The sequence below is a fragment of the Urtica dioica genome, chromosome 9 (genome assembly GCF_054948205.1).
Source record: "Urtica dioica subsp. dioica isolate 48M chromosome 9, U.dioica_male_clone48M_v1_H2, whole genome shotgun sequence".
Classification (NCBI taxonomy): domain Eukaryota; kingdom Viridiplantae; phylum Streptophyta; class Magnoliopsida; order Rosales; family Urticaceae; genus Urtica; species Urtica dioica.
Genome location: NC_142764.1, coordinates 20,782,418 through 20,808,710, shown reverse-complemented (window position 1 = coordinate 20,808,710; position 26,293 = coordinate 20,782,418). Strand labels below are relative to the sequence as shown.

Below are 26,293 nucleotides of genomic sequence, written 5' to 3'. Positions count from 1 at the left end.
TTTTGAATTAAGGATATTTTCGTCCAAAATTGGTACAAAAGTCCAATTTTAGATATTTTTTAACTAACGGGTCTAATTGAGATATTTCCATAACTTTTGGGTCTAGAAAATGAAATTTCTCATTGAGTTCCTATCATTCACCGGCTCCTCAAGAAGTCTTGGATCACCACACAGTGTTCCGCAATAAAATTCCAGGATGTTCCGGTCAAAGTACCGACTCTCGGTATCAACAAATAGAAGATACAAATGAGTGCTTGAGAGAGAAATAAACAACTCTTTAAATAGATAGCATGAATTTGTTGTTCATCAGACGATAAAAAAATCTTAGAGCAGCACACAGTGTTTTGCAAAAAATAATTCCTTTGTATTATCATTAAACTTGATACTCCTTAGCAACAATTATAGTCATGAATGAACAAACCGTGTCTTCTCTGACGATCGGCGTAACTTTCGCGCTGTTGGTTTTCTTTGCTCTGTGCGTGGCGGTGAGCAAGGTGTTGTTCAAGTACTCGGAGCGGAAATACAAGTGGGTGAAGAGGCAGTACAAGTTTCTGGACGCTATTTTGTTTGACTTACGGAAAGTGAGCTACTCAGTGGAGCAGATCAAGGGGAAGGCAAACCAGATCGGAGGGTCGGATAAGAACAACCTCGAAGGAATAAGCCGGTCGCTGGAAGGGATCGACGCGAACTTCAGAAAGAAAGCCGATGACTTGTTGCAGTCGGCGTGGCCGGTGGTGAAGGATTTTGAGGGCTTGTGGATGACCCAGAAGCTGCTCATGAACAGGTTGGTCGCCGACTTCATCAACTTTCTTCCGACCATCGACAACGCGATGGACATGAAGAGGACGGCGAGGGAGATCGAAGAGCACGTGCGGGATCAGAGGGCTTCGGCGAAGAAGACGTGTGAGTTGCTGGAGCTGACGAGGGAGCGGGTGCGGAGCCTGCAGGAGCGTCCGATCGGGCGGACGGGGAACGAGTTCCTCGGCCTGAGAATCCCTTTCAATCCGGCGGTCGAGTTTCCTCTGCAGCGGCTCTTGGGGATGGGCCAGAACTCGATCGGCGGGAAGCTGGCGGAGGAGGTGAGGCTGGCGGTGATGAAGGTGAAGCTCGTCCATGCTCTCGTGAAGGATCTGCAGTGGGTGAAGCTGGAGAGCGAGATCGAGAAGGCGTGGCTGTCGGAGGCGGTGGATGTCATCGAGAACGCCAGCAGCTCCATCTTCGTGGCCTCCGCGACCGAGGAGCGCATGGTGAGGTGGCCGGTCGCTCTCGGCCTACGGAACTGGTACGCGAGGCGCGAGATCGGGAGGAGGATCGCCTACTTCGATAGCCAATTCTCCGACCTTCTAGAAGCCACGTCCCGGTACGGCATCGGGTTTCTCCGGCGGGAGTCGAAGAAGAACGTGCGGCGGCGGCGGATCCAGCGGGGCGGCGGCGGCAACAGAGGCGTCCCCACCATCCTCGCCGGTATCCGGAGCGAGACGATGAAGATCGGGATCGCGGCTGGGTCTCAGCTGCGGCTGTGCGAAGACATGGAGAGCCTGGAACGGGTTCTGAAGGAGGAGAGGGCGGAGGAAGGGGCGCTCAACGCCAGAGAAGCTTGCTTCGAGCTTCTGAAGAGCACGGCCGTGGAGGTCGAGAACCGCGTGAGAGAGGGAGACGGCGTGCTAAGGGCGCGCGAAATCGATCGGATCAGCAAGGCTGTGAAACTCCTCAAGGATATGGTTCCGGTATGCAGCGTCAAGGTGATGGACGACTTGTGCTCCACCGTCGGTTTCGAGGAGGACGTCCACGGGCTCGTCTCGAACCTTGTCGCTCTCTCCACTGAAGGCAGCCGGGACACACCCACGGTGGGGTCCATCGTGGGCATGCCAGGGATTGGTAAGACTACTCTGGCCAAGGAGATCATGAACCACACCTCTATCATCTCCCACTTCAAAATCCGCATGGTCACCTTCTCCGACCAAGGCTCCGACTGCGACGAGACCCGGCTCTTGGAGAGCGTCGGCCAGAAGATCTTTCAGACGAAGAACCTCAGCGGCGACAAAGATTTTTGGGTCCGCGAGATACACCAGCTCCTCACGAGCCAGGTGATGGAAATTTTCTTAACTAAAGAAAAATTCTACACGACGCAAGCGAACGTGTCGTCAAGTAATAGAGTGCAAAAGCACGGATATCGATCCCACAAGGACTCTAGACTATTTCCGAAGCAAACTCACTAGCTTTCTTTTTCGAGTTATGGAAAATGAAAAATGGGGAGTTTTTGATTGTTTTGAGAACAAGATGAAATGTAAACAAAAGTGAAAACACTATTTAAACACAAGTTAAAAGGAAGGGGCGCGATTTCGTTATTTCATCGAGTCGGTCGGTCTTGGTACGATTCTAAGCTCGGGTTTAGAGTTGTAAAACTTAGTCTCAATCCCTCTTAAAACATTCACTAATCTCTCTCGAGTCTTTAGGAATCTAGCTACGTGTCGAACTTACACCTCTCGGTTTGGGTCCTACTAAAACACAAAACCGCATTTAGCCCGGGATTTCAATCAACTACATCTACCCCCTAGTCTTTCTATAGCTCTAGGAAGGTTAATGATGGGACGGGTAGAGCTCACTCGTTTATTACCTCTCGGTTTCTAAACTCGTCTAAGGTTCACTAATTAGTTAGCTACTCTAATTAGCGTTAACACACAACCCATACCCATAATATTTCACTCTCAACCCAACCATGAAGCACAAAATCTAATCCAAAGGTTTGACCAACCAACTCAACTACTCAACTACATCGCACCCCAAATCTATTTAGCTACTCATAATTAAGAATAAACAAAGTAAAATTGAAATAAGTAAAAGAAACAAAACAATAAAGAAACAAGACATTGAATGCTAATCTCAACAACCAAACAAAGCTTTCATTAACTCAAGCACTACTTCAATATTCCACTAAGATAAAACAATAAAGTAATCACAATACTCAATGCTCAATAGATAAAAATAATCAACAAAACTCAATAGAATTCTTGAAAGCTTAAAATATGTTCAACAAAGCATTAAGTGGAGTAAATAAGTAAATAACAATAAATAAAAGAGATAGAGTTAAGGATGAACAAATGGAGATGATGAGGATGATGGAGGTTGTCACTTCTCCCTCTTCTTCTTCACTTCCAAGCTCAAGAACAAAAATGAGTGTCAACCCTAGCTTTCTCTCTCTCACTTTCTCTCTCCAGGTTTCAAAACAAAAACTAAAGTGTTCTATATTAAAAGCCTCTCTTTTTCTTCTTTGAATAAGTGTATATGAGGGTTTAGGAGAGGTTTTCGGAGCAAATATGGACCCTTGGATGAGATCCAAGGGCCAAAAATGATTTAAAAGACGAGCTCCAAGAATTCTGAAAAAGCGCCTGGCGCGGCGCGCCACATAACAGGCGCGCCGCGCCACTCTTGAATTTCTGAAGGCGCGCCGCGCCTCTCTTGCGCGTTGGCCGCTCGAGCTCTCGGGTGACAATTTGGTCACCAGGGGCGCGGCGCGCCATTCAATAGGCGCGGCGCGCCAGCCTTGAGAAGCTGACTTCTTGTTGACCGCCGTTGACTTTTGTTGACTTGACTTCAAATGACCATAACTTGCTCGATTTAGCTCCGATTCAGCCCGTTTTCGCACCACCACCTTCTCATACTCTCTCAAACCTGAAAATGCAATGAAAACTACAAAATAATATCAAAAACATTAAGAACAAGCTTCGATTCTTATCTAAGAGTCATAGATAAGTGTGAATGAATCTCACTTATCAAACCCCCAAACTTGAACCGTTACTTGTCCTCAAGTAACAAAACAAAAATATATACAACACAACCACACAAAACTTAACAAAGTCACAAAGCTATACCGAAGAATGAAAGAAGTTATGCTACGCTAAACTAAAAAAAATGAGTGTTGAAAGTGCTATGGCCTTGATTTCGCATGAACATCTCTCCTAGACAAAATCGACTCAAGAGTAAGAACAATCACATGTAAAGCTCAATTAATACAAGTGTTCAACCAATTCTCGTGTGGCTTTACCTAGCTTGAGGCTTCCTGTGTAAAAGTTTTCATCGAGTCCAATTCAAGTATCTTCGGAGTTCTTTCCACCTTTTCCTAGCATGCAAACTCAAAATGGATACTCAATGATGAATTAGGAACACCATAAGGCTTTCACCAAACACTCTCCACTCGGTTTAGGAGAGTAAGCGCTAGTCCAAAGGTCTTTCAAGGCTTGTAACGTTAGGCTTGGGTCAAGGGTAGGATATGGAGTTTTTAAGTGACTAAACACGCTACCCTAGCGACTCATACTCACCAAAAGAGCAATATTCACAACTTTCTTTTACATTCATTTCTTCGTTAACACTAAGCTTCACAAATACCCCAAAACTTAGACTTTTCAAACTCTAGTCTAGATTATGTGCTTGCATGTCTAACAAGAAATGTTGCACCACGCCAAATACAAACAAAATAAAATAAAATGTAAAAGGATATATGAATATGTACATCTCTTTATTAAGCAAGATTGTGCTTTTTTTTTTTTTTTTTTTTTTTTTGTTAACTAGAAGAAATAAAGGAAAATAATAATTTACATGGATATAAATAAAAGCCGGCGTGGCACAAATTTCGACAAGTAAAGAGAGCACACATTCTACAAAATATAACACACATGCTCAAAGAGTCACTCAAGAGTCGCTAGATCACGGGGTTCTTTGTGAGAATTTCAATTCATTGGCTAGGCTTCTTTGTGACTATGTATCAAGAGTTGATTTACGTTCGGCTTTATGTGAATAGGGTTCTAAATGGAAGTAGAACGGGTTGGCTTTTGGCTCGATTGGCTATTCCTATGCCTTTTTCATCCTAACGCTTCTCTCCTATTACCATTGAGCCTCGAGGAAGGATCAAACGGTTCTAGTGTTCCGAGATGCATTCTTGCTAAGGTTAGATTTTCAAAACTCCTAAATACTCTCTATGGACTCGAAACGTGCAACGTGAGATGAAGATTCATCGGGTCACTAAAAGCTAAGCAAAGCCACCATAGAGTTTTGGCCAAGCACAAGACTTGTAGCGCAAGAAAGATACATTGCTATTACTCCTAAGTCTCAAGACTCTACGGGTCATCAACATTCATATTCCACAAGCAAAACCAAGGCAGTTCACACATCCAAACACTAAAAAAAGAAAGAAAATAAATAAATTATGAAATTAAGCTACTTAAGATCAAATCACACAAATTATGGAAAACCTAAAAAGAAAAAAAAAACTAGATTAAACCAAAAACACACATAACACAACAAACAAACTTAAATTATCCAAAACAAAATATGCTACGAAAACGAAAATAAAGCAATAAAACTTAAATTATCCATGAAAAATGAGAAAAGAGAGAAAATAGAGTACCGACAAGCCCCCGCAATTTGTGGAAACACCCCCCCAAACTTGAACTCGACATTGTCCTCGATGGCGCGCATTGGAGGGGGGCGGAGCTAAGAGATCACATGGCGGTGTCGCCATCATTGTCCGGCGGTGGCGGTGGTGCGTCGTAGTAGCTTTGGTATCGGTAACATGGCGGGAATGGGTCGAAGAAGCCGTCGGGGAGGCTTGACGATGCACCGGATCCACTTGCGTCGGGGTAGCTTGCCGAGGCGCCTCCGGAAGTCCATTGGGTGTAGGCGTTGTAGCCGAACTCCGCCGTGGTCGAGAACCACGAGTGTTGATTCTCGACAAAGGTGGCGAGCGAGTTGTGCGCCGCACCGAGTTGATCGATGCTCCGCTCGAGTTGCCCAAGTCGAGCCTCCGATTGCTCTCACCTTTGGTCTTCTACACGGCGTCGTTCCGTCTCCTCGCGCATGAATTGAGAGGTGTACTCCCATCTTTGATCATCTTGTTGGCGCCGCTCGGCTTCTTGACACATGAAGTCATCCCACCTTCGGTCCTCGACTTGGTACCGCTCTTGAGAGGCGACACCGAGGTTCCCCATCATTGCGAGCACTTGAGCGTATTGTGGCTCATTGATGTCGGGCTCGGGCATAGGCGCTTCCGGAGCCGCGTGTCGGTAGCGGGCGGGTTCCTCGAGGTCGGGAGCCATGTTGAGGAAGCCTCTTCCATTCGCCTCCGCTAGCCCGGTCATTTGAGGAAGACCGTTGATGAAGGCGGAGTCGATCTTCTTCCCTTTCGGCGCCCTCTCTTCGTCGTCATACGTCTTCACATTGGCCGTCTCACACATCTCCGTGATAAGCCCGCCAAAACCGAGACCGCCGGTTGTAGAACACTTTGCCGCATCGAACATCTTTGCTCGAATTATTTTCCCGACGTTGACACTACGCCCGGTGACGATGCAATACAAGAGCACCGCTTTGGAGATCGGGAGGCCGTGGGCGTGCGTGCTCGGCATGATGTTCGAGCTTATGAAATGAGCCCAAGTCTTTGCGTACTTGCTCATGTGCGTCGTCTTGAGCTCGAGCGGTTCTCCCGCTTGATTGCGCTTCCACGACGCTCCGGGGCCGCACAACGTGGTCAAAATATCGTCGAATTGAGGGTTGAGGGCTAAGTTGTGGTAGTCGTCGTCGGGTATGCTAGGGAGGCCGAGATGCTCGTTGATTGCCCTCGACGTTATGCTCACGAAAACCCCCCGAACCGTTATCGAAGGGCTTGTTTCTTCGGTGGCCCCAAGGTTCGCATAGAATTCGCGAACAAGGTCCATGATAGCGCGGGTCTCGATGGTCGCTAAGTTTTCCCAACCGCGCTCCTCGATTTGAGCTTTTAGGTTCCCGTTGTCGGGGCTCGGCACGAATTTCCTCTCCGGGATGAAGTTCTTGTCTACGATTTTTGCCCATTTTGCGTCGGCTCCGACGATGAGCCTCGACAACGGAGTTCCACGGGCCGACGCCGCTCGCGCTCGCTTTGGTGCCATTCCTGAAAATCACAACTCGACACGGCATTAGACTCACGACGCCGGGACGCGGCGTCCGGGACAACGGGTCACAATATGGAAAAATTACAAATCGACCAAACACCCAAAATTTTCAAACAAAAACTCATGAACAACACCACAAACTTATATGAAGACACTTACTAACACGAACGAGACCTAAACACAAAAAAAATATCAACAAACTCTCTCTCGGGCATTTTTACGAACACCTAGTGTGCAAACTTTTCGAGCAAGAAACCCACACAAAATGCAATTTCCGAGCACCCAAACCCATCTACAAACAACCTAAACACATCCTAAACACCATATCCATCATCAATTCGACCAAAATCATTAAGAAAATTCGAAAATCAACTCACCGTGAAAAAGGGAATTCGGAGTGAAAATGCACAAAAGAGTTGAAATCAACGATGAACACACAAGAAGGAGCGGGAATAATGATGTTTAATGCAAGATTTATGAGACAATTTGGTGTTTTGAAGTTGAAATTTTTGAAGTTTTGGTTGTTGGGGTCGGAGGTTTTAAGAGAAGTTGAGAGAGTTTGAAAGAATTTGAAAAAATGAGTGTTTTGAGCCAATCTCGGGCTGTTAACACGAGTAGGCGCGGCGCGCCACTTATCAGGCGCGCCGCGCGGTCGTTCAGAAATCAAAGGCGCGCCGCGCCCCCGAGCGCGCCTCAACGCGCCTGCTCTCGGTAAGTTTTTTTTCCCTGTAGGCGCGGCGCGCCACTTGTCAAGCGCGTCGCGCCCTGTAGCTCCCTTTTTTTTTTTTTTTTTTTAAAGAAAATAAAAGAAATTAAAGACAACGAAAGAATCGTGGGTTGCCTCCCACAAGCGCTTAATTTAACGTCTAGAGCTCGACGGGGTACCGTTTTGATGTTCATTGTTCGGGATCGAGGAGAGTGACTACCCGCTCACTCTCGAATACTCCACCGTAGTAAGGCTTCACACGTTGCCCGTTCACTTTGAATACCGATCCATTTGCGGCCTTGAGTTCCACCGAGCCGTACGGGAACACTTGAGTGACTTCGAACGGTCCGGACCATCGAGATTTCAGCTTCCCGGGAAAGAGTTTCAACCTAGAGTTGAAGAGAAGAACTCGTTGACCCACAACGAACTCCTTGCGCACGATATGTTTATCATGCCACGCCTTTGTCTTTTCTTTGTAGATCTTTGCGTTCTCATACGCATCGGTTCTTAGCTCGTCGAGGGCGTTGAGGTGAAGGAGTCGTTGTTGCCCCACCGCTTGGTAGTCGAAGTTTAGCTTTTTCATCGCCCACAAGGCCTTGTGCTCAAGCTCAACCGGTAAATGACAAGCTTTTCCATAAACAAGTCGATACGGAGACATACCTAAGGGCGTTTTGAATGCGGTTCGGTAAGCCCAAAGAGCGTCGTCGAGCTTGTTAGACCAATCTTTCAACGAACTACCCACCGTCTTTTCGAGAATTTGCTTGATTTCTCGATTCGACACTTCCGCTTGGCCATTGGCTTGAGGATGATAAGCCAACGCTTTCCGATGGGTAACGCTATATTTGGTGAGAAGCGCTTCAAATTGGCGGTTGCAAAAGTGAGACCCACCGTCGCTTATGATGGCTCGAGGGGTACCGAATCGAGAGAAGATGTTCTTCTTGAGGAAGTTTAGGACCGCTTTCCCGTCACTCATCGGTGTCGCTTTAGCTTCGACCCACTTCGTTACATAATCCACCGCGAGGAGGATATACTTGTTGTTGTAGGACGATGGAAATGGGCCCATGAAGTCGATCCCCCACACATCAAACGGTTCGATCTCTTGAACATTCGTCAATGGCATCTCGTTTCGGTTGGAGATGTTTCCCGTCCGTTGACATCGATCGCACGACATGATGAACTCTCGGCAGTCCTTGAAGATCGACGGCCAATAAAAACCGCTTTGGAGAATCTTAGCCGCGGTACGTGTCGGGCCGAAGTGCCCTCCACACTCCAACTTGTGGCAATGCCTCATAACCGAGTCCATTTCGTCTTCCGGGACACACCGCCGAATGATTTGGTCCGCACATTGCCGATAGAGAATCGGCTCTTCCCAATAGTATCTTCGTACATCCGAGAGAAACTTCTTCTTTTGGTACGACTTGAGGTCTTCCGGAATTACCTCGCCGACTAAATAGTTGACATAATCGGCATACCATGGTAGTGTGACTCCTTGAACCGCCATGAGTTTCTCGTCGGGGAATAAGTCGTCAATGGGCTTGGCACGATCATGGACGTGCTCAAAGGTCTCGAGACGCGAGAGATGGTCGGCTACCAAATTCTCCGTTCCTTTCTTGTCCTTGATCTCCACATCAAATTCTTGAAGCAAGAGAACCCACCGAATAAGCCGAGGCTTGGCATCTTTCTTCGTCATTAAATATCGTATCGCGGCGTGGTCGGTGAAGACTACCACATTGTTTCCGATGACGTACGGCCGGAACTTGTCGAAGGCAAACACCACGGCTAAGAGCTCCTTTTCGGTGGTGGTGTAGTTGAGTTGAGCTTCGTTGAGAGTTCGGCTTGCGTAGTAGATGGTGTGGAAGACCTTGTCCTTCCTTTGACCGAGAACCGCTCCAACCGCGAAATCACTCGCGTCACACATCAACTCAAAGGGCAAGTCCCAATCCGGGGCGGTGATGATCGGGGCCGTGCTTAACATCTTCTTTAGAGTGTTGAAAGCTTCTAAACACTCCAAAGTAAAGACAAACTTCGCGTCCTTCTCGAGCAAGCCACAAAGAGGCTTAGTGATCTTTGAAAAATCTTTGATGAAGCGCCTATAGAAACCCGCATGGCCGAGAAAGCTTCGAACTCCCTTCACCGATATTGGAGGAGGTAACTTAGAAATCGTCTCTATCTTGGCTCGGTCAACCTCCAATCCTTGCGCCGAGATTCGATGACCCAACACAATGCCTTCTTTCACCATAAAGTGACACTTCTCCCAATTTAGCACAAGGTTGGTCTCAACACACCTCGAAAGCACCATGGACAAATGTTCAAGGCATTGGTCAAAGTCGGAACCAAACACCGAGAAATCGTCCATGAATACCTCGATGGTACGCTCTACCATGTCGGAGAAGATCGCCATCATGCACCGTTGGAAAGTCGCCGGTGCGTTGCATAGCCCAAATGGCATTCTCCGGAAAGCAAACGTGCCGTAGGGACACGTGAAGGTGGTCTTCTCTTGATCTTCGGGGGCAATGGCGATTTGATTATACCCGGAATAGCCGTCGAGGAAGCAATAGTAAGTGTGGCCGGCGAGACGGTCGAGCATTTGATCAATGAATGGCAACGGAAAATGGTCTTTCCGAGTTGCGTTGTTGAGCTTTCGGTAGTCCATGCAAATGCGGTGACCGGTCACCGTTCGAGTCGGAATGAGCTCGTTGTTGGCGTTCTTCACCACCGTTATGCCTCCTTTCTTCGGCACACATTGAACCGGGCTCACCCAAGGGCTATCGGAGATGGCGTAAATGACTCCGGCGTCGAGCCACTTCAAAATCTCCTTTCTCACCACTTCTTTCATCGCCGGGTTGAGTCGTCTTTGATGCTCGATCGAGGGGCGGTGGTCGTCTTCCATGAGGATTCGGTGCGTGCAATAGGATGAACTAATGCCTTTGATGTCGGACAAAGTCCATCCTAAAGCGGTCTTGTGTCTCCGCAACACCTCCAAGATTTTCTCTTCCTCCATTTTGCTCAAGTGAGCGGAAATGATCACCGGGAGTGTGGACTCGTCTCCTAGGTAGGAATATCGGAGGTGCGATGGCAACTCCTTGAGCTCTAGCTCGGGTGGCTTCTCGATGGATGGAAGGACTCGTGGTGGTCTCTCTCCCAAACTTTCAAAATACTTCTTTCGGTTTGGCTCAAAGCTATCCATGTAATTTGCTTCACCTAAAGCTTCACATCTCAACAACTCATTAGCAAAATCCATTGAGTTTAGAAGACATACCTCGAGTGAGTCGGTGGATTGGTGAGCATAATCGTTGATGATGGCGTTGCACATATCGACTCGGAACACGTCATCGCTAGCTCTCGAATACTTCACCGAGTCGAAGACGTTGAAATGAGCTTCTTCGCCATTGCCCCGCAACTTCAATTCTCCTTTTTGCACATCGATGAGCGCACCGGCGGTCGCTAAGAAAGGTCTCCCCAAAATGATCGGAATGTTCCGATCTTCCTCCATGTCGAGCACAACAAAATCCGCGGGGAGGATGAACTTATCAACCTTGACGAGTACATCTTCAATCACTCCACGAGGATACTTGATTGACCGGTCCGCCATTTGAAGCGTGATGCGAGTCGGTTTGATTTCTCCTATTCCAAGCTTGAGGAAGATTGAGTACGGCATCAAGTTGATGCTAGCTCCCAAGTCACATAACGCCCTCCCAAGATTCGAGCCTCCAATATCACAAGGAACGGTGAAGCTCCCCGGATCTTTCAACTTCGTGGGTAGCCTCCGTTGGATAATCGCACTACACTCCTCGGTGAGAGCGATAGTATCGCACTCTTCGCTTATCCGTCTCTTGTGGGAAATGATCTCCTTTAGGAATTTCGCGTATTTCGGCATTTTCTCTATCTCATCGGCAAATGGTATATTGATCTCTAGTTTCTTGAAGATGTCAAGAAACTTACCAAATTGCTTGTCGATGTTGTTTTTCATGAGGCGTTGAGGGAACGGGACTTGAACGGGAACCTTGGTGGTTGGTGGAGCAATCGGAAGTCGCGTCGGTGAAGCTTGATCCGTCGGTGAAGACTCGTCTACATGCCCCTTTCCTTTCTTTTTCTCTTGGCTCTCGGTCGAGTTGTCAACCACATTACCACTTCTCAAAGTGATGGCGTTACATTGTGATCGGGGGTTGACATCGGTATTGCTTGGAAGGGACCCTTGCGGTCTCTCGCTCATGGCTTTAGCGAAGTGACCCATTTGAACTTCAAGAGTTCTTATTTGAGCCGAGTTGCTTTTGAGGACCGCTTCTTGGCGTTCGAGTGCGGCCGTGGTGTTCGTCATGAACTTGGTGTTTTCAATTGCCATTTGGGCAATTAAATCTTCAAGATTCGGTCTCTTGTCTTGAGGAGGAGGATTATTCCGGTATTGTGAGCTCCCATGGTGTTGTTGAGGCGGTGGTTGTTGATGTTGTTGATGATGTGGTGGGAGGTATGGTTGTTGGTGTTGAGGTGGAGCCGGTTGCATCGCCACTTGGTCTTGAGGATTTCTCCATGAAAAGTTTGGATGATTGTTCCTCGCTCCCGTGTAATAATTCCCCGAGTTTTGGTACGTGGGACGATTGTTGTGGTTTCCCACAAACTTAGACTCCTCTATCTCGCCACATTCGTCCGTCGGGTGAGGACCCGCACACAAACCACACTTGTGGTGAGATGTCCCCACCGCCTTCACCGCTTCTTTACCGTGGACGGTCTTCGCGAGTTTGGCTACCTCAATTGTCAACGATTTGAGGAGCTCCATCTCCGGAGTTATCGGCTCTCTCGCGGCAATTCTCCTCTCGACCGGGCATTGATCGTTCACTTGAGCCATCTTCTCGAGTAGTGCAAATGCATCGGTGGTGGTGTTGTCGAGAAGTGAGCCCCCCGATGCGGTGTTGACTCGGTCTTGCGTCGAGGCCATAAGCCCGCTATAGAAGATTTGGAGTTGCACCCACTCCGCAATACCGTGGCCCGGACACTTCCGAATCATGTCCTTGAAGCGAGCCCACGCTTCGTAAAGGGACTCTCCGTCGTATTGTCCAAAGTTATGGATTTCGTTTCTCCTCCGGGTCATCTTCTCAAAAGTGAAGAATCGTGAGATGAACTTCGAGCATAAGTCATCCCATGTGGTGATCGAACCCGGAGCAAGAGAAGATAACCACCCATGCGCGCGGTCTCGGATGGAGAACGGGAAGAGTCGTAGACACACGGCCTCCTTGGATAAGTGAGGGAGATTGAACGTGTTGCAAATCCGCAAGAAGTTGTTGATGTGGTCTTGCGGATCTTCGGAGGGGGAACCGGCAAATTGGTTGTTTTGCACCATGTGGATGATCGAGGTTTTAATCTCGAAGTTTGGGTTCCCTTCCATCTCCGGAATTCGTATTGCCGATTGGTGCTCGTCGAAAGTAGGTTGACCATAGTCGAGTATGGTCCTTCGTTCTTCTCCATGTTCCGCGTTTCGACGAGCATGATGTTGTGCTTCATTGCCTCCTTCCATGGCGGCTCGCCTTGCCTCCGCTCGGTTCCGTCGGCAAGTCCGTTCGATCTCGTGATTGATAGGAATGAGCGGAGGGTTACGTCGTCGCATACACCTTTAAAACATAAGAGGCACACAATAAGCACAATAATAACAAACAAACTCAAAAATTAAACTAGATAATTCAATCGAAAATAGAACCGAAGTCCCCGGCAACGGCGCCAAAAACTTGATGGAAATTTTCTTAACTAAAGAAAAATTCTACACGACGCAAGCGAACGTGTCGTCAAGTAATAGAGTGCAAAAGCACGGATATCGATCCCACAAGGACTCTAGACTATTTCCGAAGCAAACTCACTAGCTTTCTTTTTCGAGTTATGGAAAATGAAAAATGGGGGGTTTTTGATTGTTTTGAGAACAAGATGAAATGTAAACAAAAGTGAAAACACTATTTAAACACAAGTTAAAAGGAAGGGGCGCGATTTCGTTATTTCATCGAGTCGGTCGGTCTTGGTACGATTCTAAGCTCGGGTTTAGAGTTGTAAAACTTAGTCTCAATCCCTCTTAAAACATTCACTAATCTCTCTCGAGTCTTTAGGAATCTAGCTACGTGTCGAACTTACACCTCTCGGTTTGGGTCCTACTAAAACACAAAACCGCATTTAGCCCGGGATTTCAATCAACTACATCTACCCCCTAGTCTTTCTATAGCTCTAGGAAGGTTAATGATGGGACGGGTAGAGCTCACTCGTTTATTACCTCTCGGTTTCTAAACTCGTCTAAGGTTCACTAATTAGTTAGCTACTCTAATTAGCGTTAACACACAACCCATACCCATAATATTTCACTCTCAACCCAACCATGAAGCACAAAATCTAATCTAAAGGTTTGACCAACCAACTCAACTACTCAACTACATCGCACCCCAAATCTATTTAGCTACTCATAATTAAGAATAAACAAAGTAAAATTGAAATAAGTAAAAGAAACAAAACAATAAAAAAACAAGACATTGAATGCTAATCTCAACAACCAAACAAAGCTTTCATTAACTCAAGCACTACTTCAATATTCCACTAAGATAAAACAATAAAGTAATCACAATACTCAATGCTCAATAGATAAAAATAATCAACAAAACTCAATAGAATTCTTGAAAGCTTAAAATATGTTCAACAAAGCATTAAGTGGAGTAAATAAGTAAATAACAATAAATAAAAGAGATAGAGTTAAGGATGAACAAATGGAGATGATGAGGATGATGGAGGTTGTCACTTCTCCCTCTTCTTCTTCACTTCCAAGCTCAAGAACAAAAATGAGTGTCAACCCTAGCTTTCTCTCTCTCACTTTCTCTCTCCAGGTTTCAAAACAAAAACTAAAGTGTTCTATATTAAAAGCCTCTCTTTTTCTTCTTTGAATAAGTGTATATGAGGGTTTAGGAGAGGTTTTCGGAGCAAATATGGACCCTTGGATGAGATCCAAGGGCCAAAAATGATTTAAAAGACGAGCTCCAAGAATTCTGAAAAAGCGCCTGGCGCGGCGCGCCACATAACAGGCGCGCCGCGCCACTCTTGAATTTCTGAAGGCGCGCCGCGCCTCTCTTGCGCATTGGCCGCTCGAGCTCTCGGGTGACAATTTGGTCACCAGGGGCGCGGCGCGCCATTCAATAGGCGCGGCGCGCCAGCCTTGAGAAGCTGACTTCTTGTTGACCGCCGTTGACTTTTGTTGACTTGACTTCAAATGACCATAACTTGCTCGATTTAGCTCCGATTCAGCCCGTTTTCGCACCACCACCTTCTCATACTCTCTCAAACCTGAAAATGCAATGAAAACTACAAAATAATATCAAAAACATTAAGAACAAGCTTCGATTCTTATCTAAGAGTCATAGATAAGTGTGAATGAATCTCACTTATCACCAGGCCTGCCTTGTGGTTCTCGACGATCTTCCGTCGAATCAGGCTTGGAACGTGCTGAAAGCAGCGTTTCCAAGTGAAAGCAATTCTGTTCTGATGGTCACAACCAGGTCAAAGGAGGTTTCTGAGCTCGCGAATTCCAGTAAGAGGACTCACCGGATGCGGCTGAGGACGGAAAGGGAGAGTTGGGAGCTCTTCTCTCAGCTGGTCAATTTCCCAATAGACGCGGACACGGTGACTAAATCGCTGGCGAAGAGAGTGGTGGCGAGGACCGGAGGCCTGCCTCTCGCCATCATGCATCTCGGGTATCTCCTGTTTGGGAAAGACCTCAACAAGGAAGAGCTGAGGAAGGTGCTCGACCGCGACTACATTGCTCATGACCAATGGTCCCGAACCTGGCATTTCAACAAAAAGGATTTTCAGTCCAGGCCCGACCTCGCAAAATGCTTCTCCTACTCAGAGCTCTTCCCGGCCGACTTCGACATCCCCACCAGGAGGCTGCTGGCTTTATGGGTGGCTTCCGGGTCGGTCCAAAGCAGTGAGGAGGCGATGGAGCGTCTTCATGAGCTGGTCGAGTGCAACATGATTCAGACAGTGGAGAGGAAATGCAACGGGGAAATCAAGACATGCCGTTTCCCGAGCACCCTGAGAGAGATCTGGGTGAGGGACACCAGAAACAAGGCCGCCCGGGCTCGGTCGTGGTCCCTCTTCGCAAGTCATAATCACCAGCTGGCATATCGCTTCGACGACCAGGACACCGGCGCCGCCCGCAGCGTCCACGGCCTCAACTCTGACGTTGTCCTCCAAGAGGAAAAGTATCCCAAGTCCATCATGTTCTTTGACACAAGCGATGGAAACAAGCCCAACGAGGATATCGGAAATTTCCTGCTCAAAGGCATAGCCAGCAGCCACAGGCAGTTCCGAGAGCTTCTGGTGCTCGACCTCGAGGATGTGTTCAGGCCTCAGTTGCCGCGCACCATCGGGAAGCTCAAGAAGTTGATGTATCTGGGACTAAGGTGGACTTTCATCGAAACAATCCCCGACTCTATCGGAAAACTATTTCAGCTTCAGACACTGGATTTGAAGAACACCTACGTGGAGACCCCACCACCCTCAACCTGGAAACTCAAGTCGCTTCAACACCTTTACCTGAGCGAAAATTGTCGCGTCAAGCACATGCCGACGCTGAGCTCTAGCTCAATGAAGAGTCTGCAAACTCTGAGCGGCGTGTTTCTCGACCACGAAGGCAGTGCTCTGTCCAGCGGGCTAGACAAGCTGCTGAGCCTGCGAAAATTGGGAGTGACGATATCTCAATTGCCGGTGAAGCAGCAAAATCTATTGGGAACAAGAATCGGGCAACTGAAAAACCTGAGATCTCTAAGCCTGAGGTCGATCAATGAGAACGGTGAGCCTTGGGAGCTGAAGCTGAAATCTCTGTCAGCCCTAACAAGCCTAACCAACCTCTACTTGTTGGGGAAGCTGGAAAACTCATCTGTCCTGAGCGACCTCCCACAAAGCCTCACCGATCTCACCCTGTCCGCTTCCGAACTTTGCGATGACCCTGTGCCAATGCTAGGGAAGCTTTGCAGGCTAAAGTTTCTCTCATTGCTTGCCAAAGCTTACATGGGGACTCACATGGTTTTCCATGGAGATAACTTTCAAGAGCTTCTGGTTCTTAAAATTTGGAGCCAGCCCAACCTGAAAAGCCTGGAAGTCAAGCTCGGAGCAATGCCGAAGCTCAGAGAGTTTGAGATAAGAAACTGCAATAACCTGAGCACCACCCAAGGTTTGACATATTTGAAGACCCTCCAAGAGTTGAAGCTGACCAATATGGCGGATCACGAACAGGTCATTGAACATGAGTTCGTAGCGGCGAGAGAGAATTCATCGCAAACGTTCGTTCATTGTCCCAACATTACCAAAAAGATGAGAAATCTCCTCAAACGAGAAACCTGAAATGTGATTTGAACAATATTAAAGTAATAGAATCGTGATCAGATAACTATAATAAAAAATTGGGAAAATGACGCTAATAATACAAGTTGTGATGGTTTGGATCAAGGATTAAAATTTCGGGGTATTGCGGGTAATTTTCGTCGAAATTGCGCTATTTTTGGAATTTCGGCACAAAAATGATATTTTGGTCGTTTCGCCATTTTATGTCGTCGTTTTTTCGTGGAAATTTCGTCGCAATTTCCATGTCGTTTCGTTCTGAATGTCGTTAGGAACCTTATATTTGCAAATCGGCGACGTATCCTCGTCATTTCCACCGTGCCCACATTATTTCGACACCGTTTGTGCAAAATCAACAATATTTCCATCATTTCTTGGTAAATTCGGCGACATTCCCGTGTTATTCCCACTGTTTTGTGCCGAAATTTTGAGTTTGTGATGAAATCGAATTGTTTTGCTTTTTTTTTTTTTTTTTTTTAAATCTTGCTGAATGAAATATGTGTATTTATGTTGTGTGGTTCACATATGTTTTTCTCAATTTTTTTTAATAGAATCCAAATCTATTTGGTATTTGAGACTTAGATTTCAAAGTTAGAATTTATTGTTGTTTTTTATAGAACCCGAATTTTTTCATGTTCGAGATTTAGATTTCAAAGTTAGAATTTCTTGTTGTTTTGATAGAAACCGAATTTATTTTAATGGGCAGATTACTGTGATCTCTGATGAGTGCGTATTTTACGTACGAATCCGCTCTCATTTGACTTGGATTTAGCGCGTTCTCAAGTGTTTTTTATGGTTTTAGTGTGGTTATAGTGAATTTCAGGTCATCATAGATGAAAAGTAGCTGTCGGGTCACATATCGATGGAACGGAAGTAAAAGCGATGAATTTGGAGTCAAAATGAAGAAAATGAAGATTTGGATGCTGGTGCGCAAGACCTCGTTGCGCGACCTCAGCGATCACGAAATCTCGCGCCGCGACCCCCGCATTTTCACGAACACAAAAAGTTCCAGGAGCTTCTCGCGGTGAGCCTCGCGGTGAGCTCGCGCCGCGACGATACGTAGAAGGAATCCTCGCTCCGCGAGGATGGATGGCGCGCCGCGAGACGACGAATCCTGACGAAAATAAAGTCGAATTTTGACTTAATCCTAGCCGTTGGATCGTTTTTAAGGCCCAGATCAGTCCAAAATTGTACTTCGACCTAAACCACTATAAAACATAACTCAACCTCTATTTTTAGGTTACGCTTTATTTTATTATTGTTTTGGAGAGCTTTTGCCAAGGAGATAAAGCTTATCAACGGAATTGACAAAATCCGATCAGCCGGAACTCCATTAATAGTTTTTCTTCTTCCTTCTATAAATTAATAGCTCTTAATTTTTTATTGTGTTTTTGAATTCCTATCACGTTATAATCATGAGCTCTCTTCTTCATTCTATACTAGTTTTATTGCGTTTAATCACTCTCTTTGTTTTGATCATGGTCATGAACACCGTTAGAGGCTAAGTCTTTAACGGGGTTACGATGTAGTCGGGGTTAGATATAGATTAGGGATTTCGTTAGGGTTTGATGAGTTATTAACTGTTTCATGAATATGTTTGCTTGTGTGGAAGTGTTCTTAACGCATTCTTTAGCTTGATCACCTTTAGAATTGTTTAATTGGAGTTTTTAGCTGCTTGAGAGAGAGTAAAAACTCGTGCCCTTTTTCATTCATCACATTGTTTTAGGTTGCTTGACGGCTTAGACGATTGTGTAATCGTTAGAATTCTCGCGTTTAGTGCATGTGGTTGTTTTAATAGGATTAAAGGCCGAGAGGATAAGTAATCCGACAATTGCATAGGTTCGCTAGATCACTCGAGAGAGGCTAGGGAATATTATCGAGAGAATGAGATTAGCTTACATAGGAATAGTTGTAATTGTTCGTTCCCGAAACCCCGATGATGTGTTACCCGGTGAAATCGTAACCCCGTAGTTTTTTGCTTGTTATCTCGTGTTTGTTTCTCTTTTATTTTTACGTTAATTCATTTGCCATTTTTATAATCACACCCATCAACAAATCTGTGAAATCAATTTGCTTTAGGTTGTTTAACGTCGCTATAGTAACTAGTCTCTGTGGGATCGATATCCGTTACTTACGTAACACTATTACTTGTTCGATACGTCCACTTGCGTGCTAGTTATAAAAATATCGCAACAATCTCCAAACACGAATCGGGAGTTACTATCAACCCCACCGCCACTCAACCTACTATTGAGTCTTTTTATCTATGTTGAACTTAGTATGTGTTTTGAACTTATCTTTGTTTTTGAACCTATGAAGTGTTTTGGACCTTTTGTTTATGTTTTTTTTATGATGTGTGAACTTATTACGTGTGTTGAAGACTTGAATTTGGAGCTTAAACTTATAATGTGTGTATCTGAAACTAATTTTGTTACGTGTTTGAAGTATGGATTTTATTTGTTATATTAAGAATTATGCCACATTATTTTTGTCGGCATTTCCGTGTTTTATCGAAATTTTCGTCGGCACCGCAATTTCCGTGGGCACAATTTTTTTAAATTTCCACATTTTTTCCGTCGCAATTCCCATTGGCCACCGCAATTTCCGTTTTTTGAAGTTATCGGCACGAAATCGGCCGTCGACATTTCAATCCTTGGTTTGGACCATTTCGTAGAATTTTTTTTTTTTCTACTTCTAAAATAACCCTCAGGAGAGAGAAGAAAATCATTCCCATTCGAAGTTGATTGTTGGGTAAGAAGTATTAATTCGCACGCATTTTTTGCAGTAAACTGATATTCAATAGTTATTGAGGTACAAACCAGAGTTTTAAATATTTTCGTATATTGGGTGAATTTTTCTATTTCGTAACTCATTAACTATAGTTAATACATATATTAACTATAGTTAATACCTTGTCTTCTACTCATTCATTCCCTTGTGTTATTTTGTGTTTTATTTAATTTATCACTTTTAGTTAGTACTCATCACTTTCGTTTATTTGGGTTCAATTCGTCACTAACTAAGTTAATTTTCGGTTAAACATAATACTCGTGTGATTGAATCGTACTTACGAATTATATTACTTGAGCGACTAGGTATGTACCAAAACTATCACAACAATCATCACTACAAATTATATCTATGTCACATTCAGTGACGATTCTTTATTGGTACGACTTTGGATTGATACGTTGGTAGCGTATCTCAATTTAAAATACGTTGGTGTATTATTCTAACATAACTAAGAAAACGTATGCCAATATCGTATTATTGAAAGTGACTCAATAATTCTTATTGATTAATAAGTTTATTTATTAATGATAAAAAATTTATATATTATTTCATAGAGAGAAATAATTTAATAAAATAAGTTTACAACATTTTTTAAGGGAAAATAACATATATATACCATGTGTTTTAGTGAAATGTCAACTTTAACCTTTGGTTTTCAAAAATTTCGAGATCATACCTTCTGTTTAACTAAAATGACAAAATTATACCCTAAAATGGATAATAGTGTATTATTCCAACATAACTAAGAAAACGTATGCCAATATCGTATTATTGAAAGTGACTCAATAATTCTTATTGATTAATAAGTTTATTTATTAATAATAAAAAAATTATATATATTATTTCATAGAGAGAAATAATTTAATAAAATTATTTTATTATTAATATAATAAGTTTACAACATTTTTTTAAGGGAAAATAACACATATATACCATGTGTTTTAGTGAAATGTCGACTTTAACCTTTGGTTTTCAAAAATGTCGAGATCATACATTCTGTTTAACTAAAATGACGAAATTATACCCTAAAATGGATAATAGTGTCACAAATCTCCATTTCATTGATATTAACTCTTATATAAGAAAAACATAATCAAATCCAAAAGAGTATCCTAACTTTTAAATTTTCAATTTTGAAATAAAAATAGCCTTAAATTGACATTAAATAATAAAATTCATATCTCCCAAGAGACGACTTCATTCTGTGTTCGCATTGCAACTCTGAATCATGGGTTCTCTGTTAGAATCTGTAATTTTGATGACCATCAACTGTCGATTTTTACCCTTTTGCTTCTTATTGCATTTTTCACGATTAAGAGACTATTGTTTATTTTTTAGTTTTTAAATAAATTACATATATGACGCGAATGAATAAAGATAATTGGTGTTTACATATAAATATTATAGTCAACGTCAATGAAAAGTCAATAAAAAGAAGATTTGTGACACTTGTGTATTTCAGGGTATAATTTCGTCATTTTAGTTAAACAGATGGTATGATCTCGATATTTTTGAAAACCAAAGGTTAGACTCGACATTTCACTCAAACACAAGGTATATATGTGTTATTTTCCTTTTTTTTTTTAATCTGAAATAGTGATAAAAAGTTTATTTCTGTGGGAAATTCTTATTGAAAGTGACTAAAAAGTTCTTATTTGATTAATAAAAAGTTTATTTCCGTGGGAAATTCTTATTGAAACATTTTAGCATTAATAAGATTACAATTATTGAAAGTGACTCAATAATTCTTATTGATTCTTTGATGGGAAATTTGAGACCTCCTTGGTTTTCGAAGTGATCGAGATCGAGCTCGGGTTCATGTTCGATGTGCTCTACACCAAGGCGGTCCTGATTCACTCGAGAATCGGGTGTGTTTTTTGTGTCGTCACCATTTCCTGCACGGTCTCGGTGCTTCTGGCCCTCTCTCTGGGTGGTGAGAGGGAGCATAATAAGTCTAAGGTAGACATGATCATCACGTACGCGTTGCTCGGCGGAGCTGTGCTCCTCGAGGCCTACTCGTTTTTGTTACTACTCTCCTCCGACTGGACGAGGCTGTGGCTGAGTAACCATAAGAACGCACCGGTGGTTCTCTTCTACAGAGCCGTTTCGGTGATCAACCGCGTATTAAGAATCGGGAGATAGTCTAATCTCATGGCGCAGTACAACGTGATCGAGGTTTGCCGCAAGGACAACCTCGCTGACTATCCCTGGTTCAGCTTTCTCATGAGCATCCCCATCGTGTCTCCACTGCTGGAGAAGTATCTGTACCGGAGCTACGTGGAAGTCTCAAAAGAGGTCAAAGAGCTGGTCTTGAGCCAGCTCAAGGAGACATTCAAAGACCCGATGATCTCGTCTTCGACCAGCGAGCTCAAGCACTTCTGCTCTCAGCGGGGAAGAGGCATCCTCGAGAAACGCGGGGAGGCCTGTGTCGAGAATCTGAGGTGGAGCGTCGAGGACGCCGAGTTCGAAGAAAGCGTGCTTCTGTGGCACATCGCGACGGACTTGTGTTACCACCAGAACCGGAACAACGGAGACGAGAGCGCGAAGGAGATTTGCAAGCTTCTGTCGGACTACATGATATACCTCCTGGTGATGAGGCCAGTGATGTCGCCGAACGGGATCGGGGAGATCCCGTTCCAGGACACGTGCGTGGAGCTGGCCGAGTTCTGCAAAGAGAAAGTGTGGGTGAGCCGAGGGAGGGACGCGCTCGGGGAGTTGCTTGACTTGAGCACGGAGATCCCTCCGTCGGCCGTGAAAGGGGACAGAAGCAAGTCGGTGCTCTTCGACGCGTGTCAGCTCGCCAAAGACTTGCGAGAGCCATGGGAGACGATGACCATTATATTGCAAACTCAACCGATTGTTCTCGATAATCCAATCTCTACTTGGATTTGACATTCCACTAAATGAGAGGGGAAATTGAGAGATAAAAATGAATCGTTAGAATTCATTTTGTAAGAGTGAATTGTTAGGAAATTGAGAGGTAAAAATGAATGGTTAGGAAATTTAGACTGAATCGTTAATATATGAAATTTAAAATGAATTGTTAGGAAATTGAGAGTGATAAGTTGTTAGGAAATTGAGAGTGAATCATTGATATTTGAAAGAGTCGAAAGCGAATTTGTAAGAGTGAAAGAAAAATTGAGAAAAACATGTATTAATTTTGAAAAATTGTTAGAATTCGTTATTATATACAAATTCACTACTCATTTCATTAACGAGTTAACCAATTTCGACAAATTAGTTAATTCGTTAAAATATATTATTGAAAGAGTTAATTTTTTGATAAATACATTTTATTCTACTAAAAATTCGGCAGAGTTTCCCCTTAAATATTGACTAACCAAAATCTGCAATTTAAAAAAAAACACATATATAACCAATCAAGACTATCCTATTAACATACTAAATACTAAACCGAGCCTCCGTAGCTCGGTTGCAATAAATTTTCAATAAGTTTAAATTAAATTTAACATGTTACTAATTCATTTTAAAATATATTCATATATATTACTAATTAATCTAACTAAAAAAGTATTAGATTCATTAATTAACCAAATTTTCAACAAATTACAATCAAATTAAACTAAACATGTTACAATTACATCAAATTACACTATACATGTTACTAATTAATTTAATATGTTACTTTTAACTTAATTAATCTAATCTAACATGTAACATATTATTAAATTTTTTGACAATTACTATATAGTACAAATTTTTAGCAAACTAATCAAAGTTATATTTTCATCTAATCTAACATGTTACTATTTTCGTATATATTACTAATTAATCTAACTAAACATGTTACTAATTAATTAATTAACTAAACATGTTAAGATCTAATTAAAGTTATATTTTCATATATATTACTAATTAATCTATATGAAATAATCTAAAAATATTAAATAATCTAAAAATATTACTAATTACAAATAACTACCCTTTTCTGAGGCGACGACGAGGCAACGAGCTACGACGCGGGGCTGCGAGTGACCAAGCTGCGGCGAGGTCGGGGACGGGCTGGGACGAGTACGGGTTGGGCGGCACAGAGGTGGGGCCGAGGGCAGGCCGGGGCTGAGCCGAGGGAGGGCCAGGGGCTGTTTGGTCGGCAGCGGGCCGGGGCTGGGCCGAGGGCTGTTTGGGCTGCTGCGGTACGGGGCTGAGCCAAGGGAGGGCCGGGGCATGAGCCGAGGAGGGCCGAGGATGGGCCGAGGTGCTGGTCACGGGCGGTGGGGCAGAGCTAGTCGCGAGCGGCATGACAGACCTGGTCGGAGAGAAACAGAGTGAGATTGAGAGAGAGAGGGTGAGACAGAGAGAGAGAGAAAGAGGCGTACCTTGGCAGACGACGAGGTTCACGGAGGAGAGGACGCAAGTCGCCGAAGATAGGCCGAGTGGAGGCATATGAGAGAGAGAAAGAGAGAGAGGGGGAAAGATGCAGAGGGAGATTTGAGCGCTCGGGCGAGGAATGAGCCTCGGACCGGGGGCGTATGACAATGTCGCACCTAATACCCATATTCGGTGCGACATGTCGCACCCAATGTCGCATCGAATATGAAATCATACAACAAAAAAATTTCGGGGGGATTTTCCTGACCGTTTTAAATTTTAAAACTATTGAGTGCGACTTATGTTGCACTTGAAAGTATTAGGTACGACATATTCATATCTGGTGCGACAATGTCGCACTGAATACCACTTAACATTAATATTTAGTCATTTGGATGAGTATCCGGTGCGATATGTCGCACCTAATATGTGCTTAGGTGCGACATGTTGCACCTAATACCCGCTTAGGTGCGACATGTCGCACCTAATACCCTTCCGCACCAAAAATGTGAATTTGTTGTAGTGTTTTCGAAGTGATCGAGATCGGGCTCGGGTTCATGTTCGATGTGCTCTACACCAAGGCGGTCCTGATTCACTCGAGAATCGGGTGTGTTTTTCGTGTCGTCACCATTTCATGCACGGTCTCGGTGCTTCTGGCCCTCTCTCTGGGTGGTGAAAGGGAGCAGAATAAGTCTTAGGTAGACATGATCATCACGTACGCATTACTCGGCGGAGCTATGCTCCTCGAGGCCTACTCATTTTTGTTACTACTCTCCTCCGACTGGACGAGGTTGTGGCTGAGTTCTGCAAAGAGAAAGTGTCGGTGAGCCGAGGGAGGGACGTGCTCAATAAGTTGCTTGACGTGAGCACGGGGATCCCTCCGTCGGCCGTGAAAGGGGACAGAAGCGAGTCGGTGCTGTTCGACGCGTGTCAGCTCGCAAAAGACCTGCGAGGAGCCATGGGAGACGATGAGGTGGACGGGAAGTTGGTGAGCGAGGTGTGGGTTTAGATGCTGTGTTACGCGGCGAGCCAATGTCGGAGGACACAGCACGCCCAGCACCTCCGGCAAGGCGGCGAGCTTCTCACCCACGTCTGGCTTCTCATGGCCCACCTCGGCATTACCGAGCAGTTTCAGATCTCTAGCGGTCACACCAGAGCTAGGCTTATTACCGAGTGAAACCTTTTGTTTCTAATTGTACCAGATTAAAGCGTTTATTATTATTATTATTATTATTATTATTATTATTATTATTATTATTATTATTATTATTAACACCAATAGACAAGAAGAATAAAAAAATAAACTTGGCGATCTTTTTATTATTATTATTATTATTATATGAGCGATTTTTTCGGTGCTACTTTAAATTCTTTCGAAAATAGTATTTTTTTGTAATAAACAATTATTTTCATTATAAATAAAATTATAAACAGTAAATAAAATTAAATAAAACTTAAAACAATAATGAACAATTAAGTCGGTAACCTAATAGCTCATCCTCTTTTTAAAAACTAGCTCAAGTTTCAATTTATTAAAAAAACAACTCACCAAGTTCGCAATAAATTAATTAACTAAAGAATAAATTAAATTTACTCTTTAGTTAATAAATCCTCTTTAATAGTAAAAAATTGCAAGGGGTATAGATATCATAAACAATTTGTGTAATCTATATCTCATACAACCCTCTGTTTTATGTTTCTTTTTTCATTTCATTTATTATAGTATTGTAACCATGGTATTCTTTCGCCACAAGTTAGGGTTCATTAATAAACTTCCGTGTAGTTTCGTCCCTGTTTCTTAAAAAAAAAAAGGGTCATAGAGTAGCTAAAAGGCCTGAAAATCGAATTGACAAAAATGGGGTGATTGTTTATGATAGTCGTTATTTTATTGTAAGAGTAGCGGTACTTCAAATTTTTATTATGAAAAAGTTGTTAATAATCATTTTTTATGTTTACTGTTTTTTAATTATTTATTGTTTTAATAATTTGTTGCAACTAGTCATTTCCGTAGCTTTTTTTTTAAGATTTTAGTCAAAATTTCATTTTATTAATAGAATGACCGCATTTGCTAAAGGCATCCGCCACCATATTTTCCTCACTGTACACATGAACAAGATCAATATCGGTTAAGAATGTCGAACGAGTTTTTAATATCCATGGAAGATGACCATTACCGTTCAGCGCATTA

At 43.8% G+C, this 26,293-nt stretch overlaps 1 protein-coding gene and 1 pseudogene across 1 annotated transcript; both read left to right on the top strand.

Moving 5' to 3' along the window:
- The first annotated feature begins 233 nt into the window (after positions 1-233).
- LOC149385690 (disease resistance protein RPP8-like) lies at positions 234-17,425 on the top strand. Its single transcript, XM_089627014.1, has 2 exons — positions 234-2,087; positions 15,037-17,425. The coding sequence occupies exons 1-2, from the start codon at positions 408-410 to the stop codon at positions 16,984-16,986; spliced, it is 3,630 nt and encodes a 1,209-aa protein (XP_089483140.1). The 5' UTR covers positions 234-407; the 3' UTR covers positions 16,987-17,425.
- A 391-nt stretch (positions 17,426-17,816) lies between these two features.
- LOC149385689 (uncharacterized) lies at positions 17,817-25,282 on the top strand (annotated as a pseudogene).
- The last annotated feature ends 1,011 nt before the right edge of the window (positions 25,283-26,293 follow it).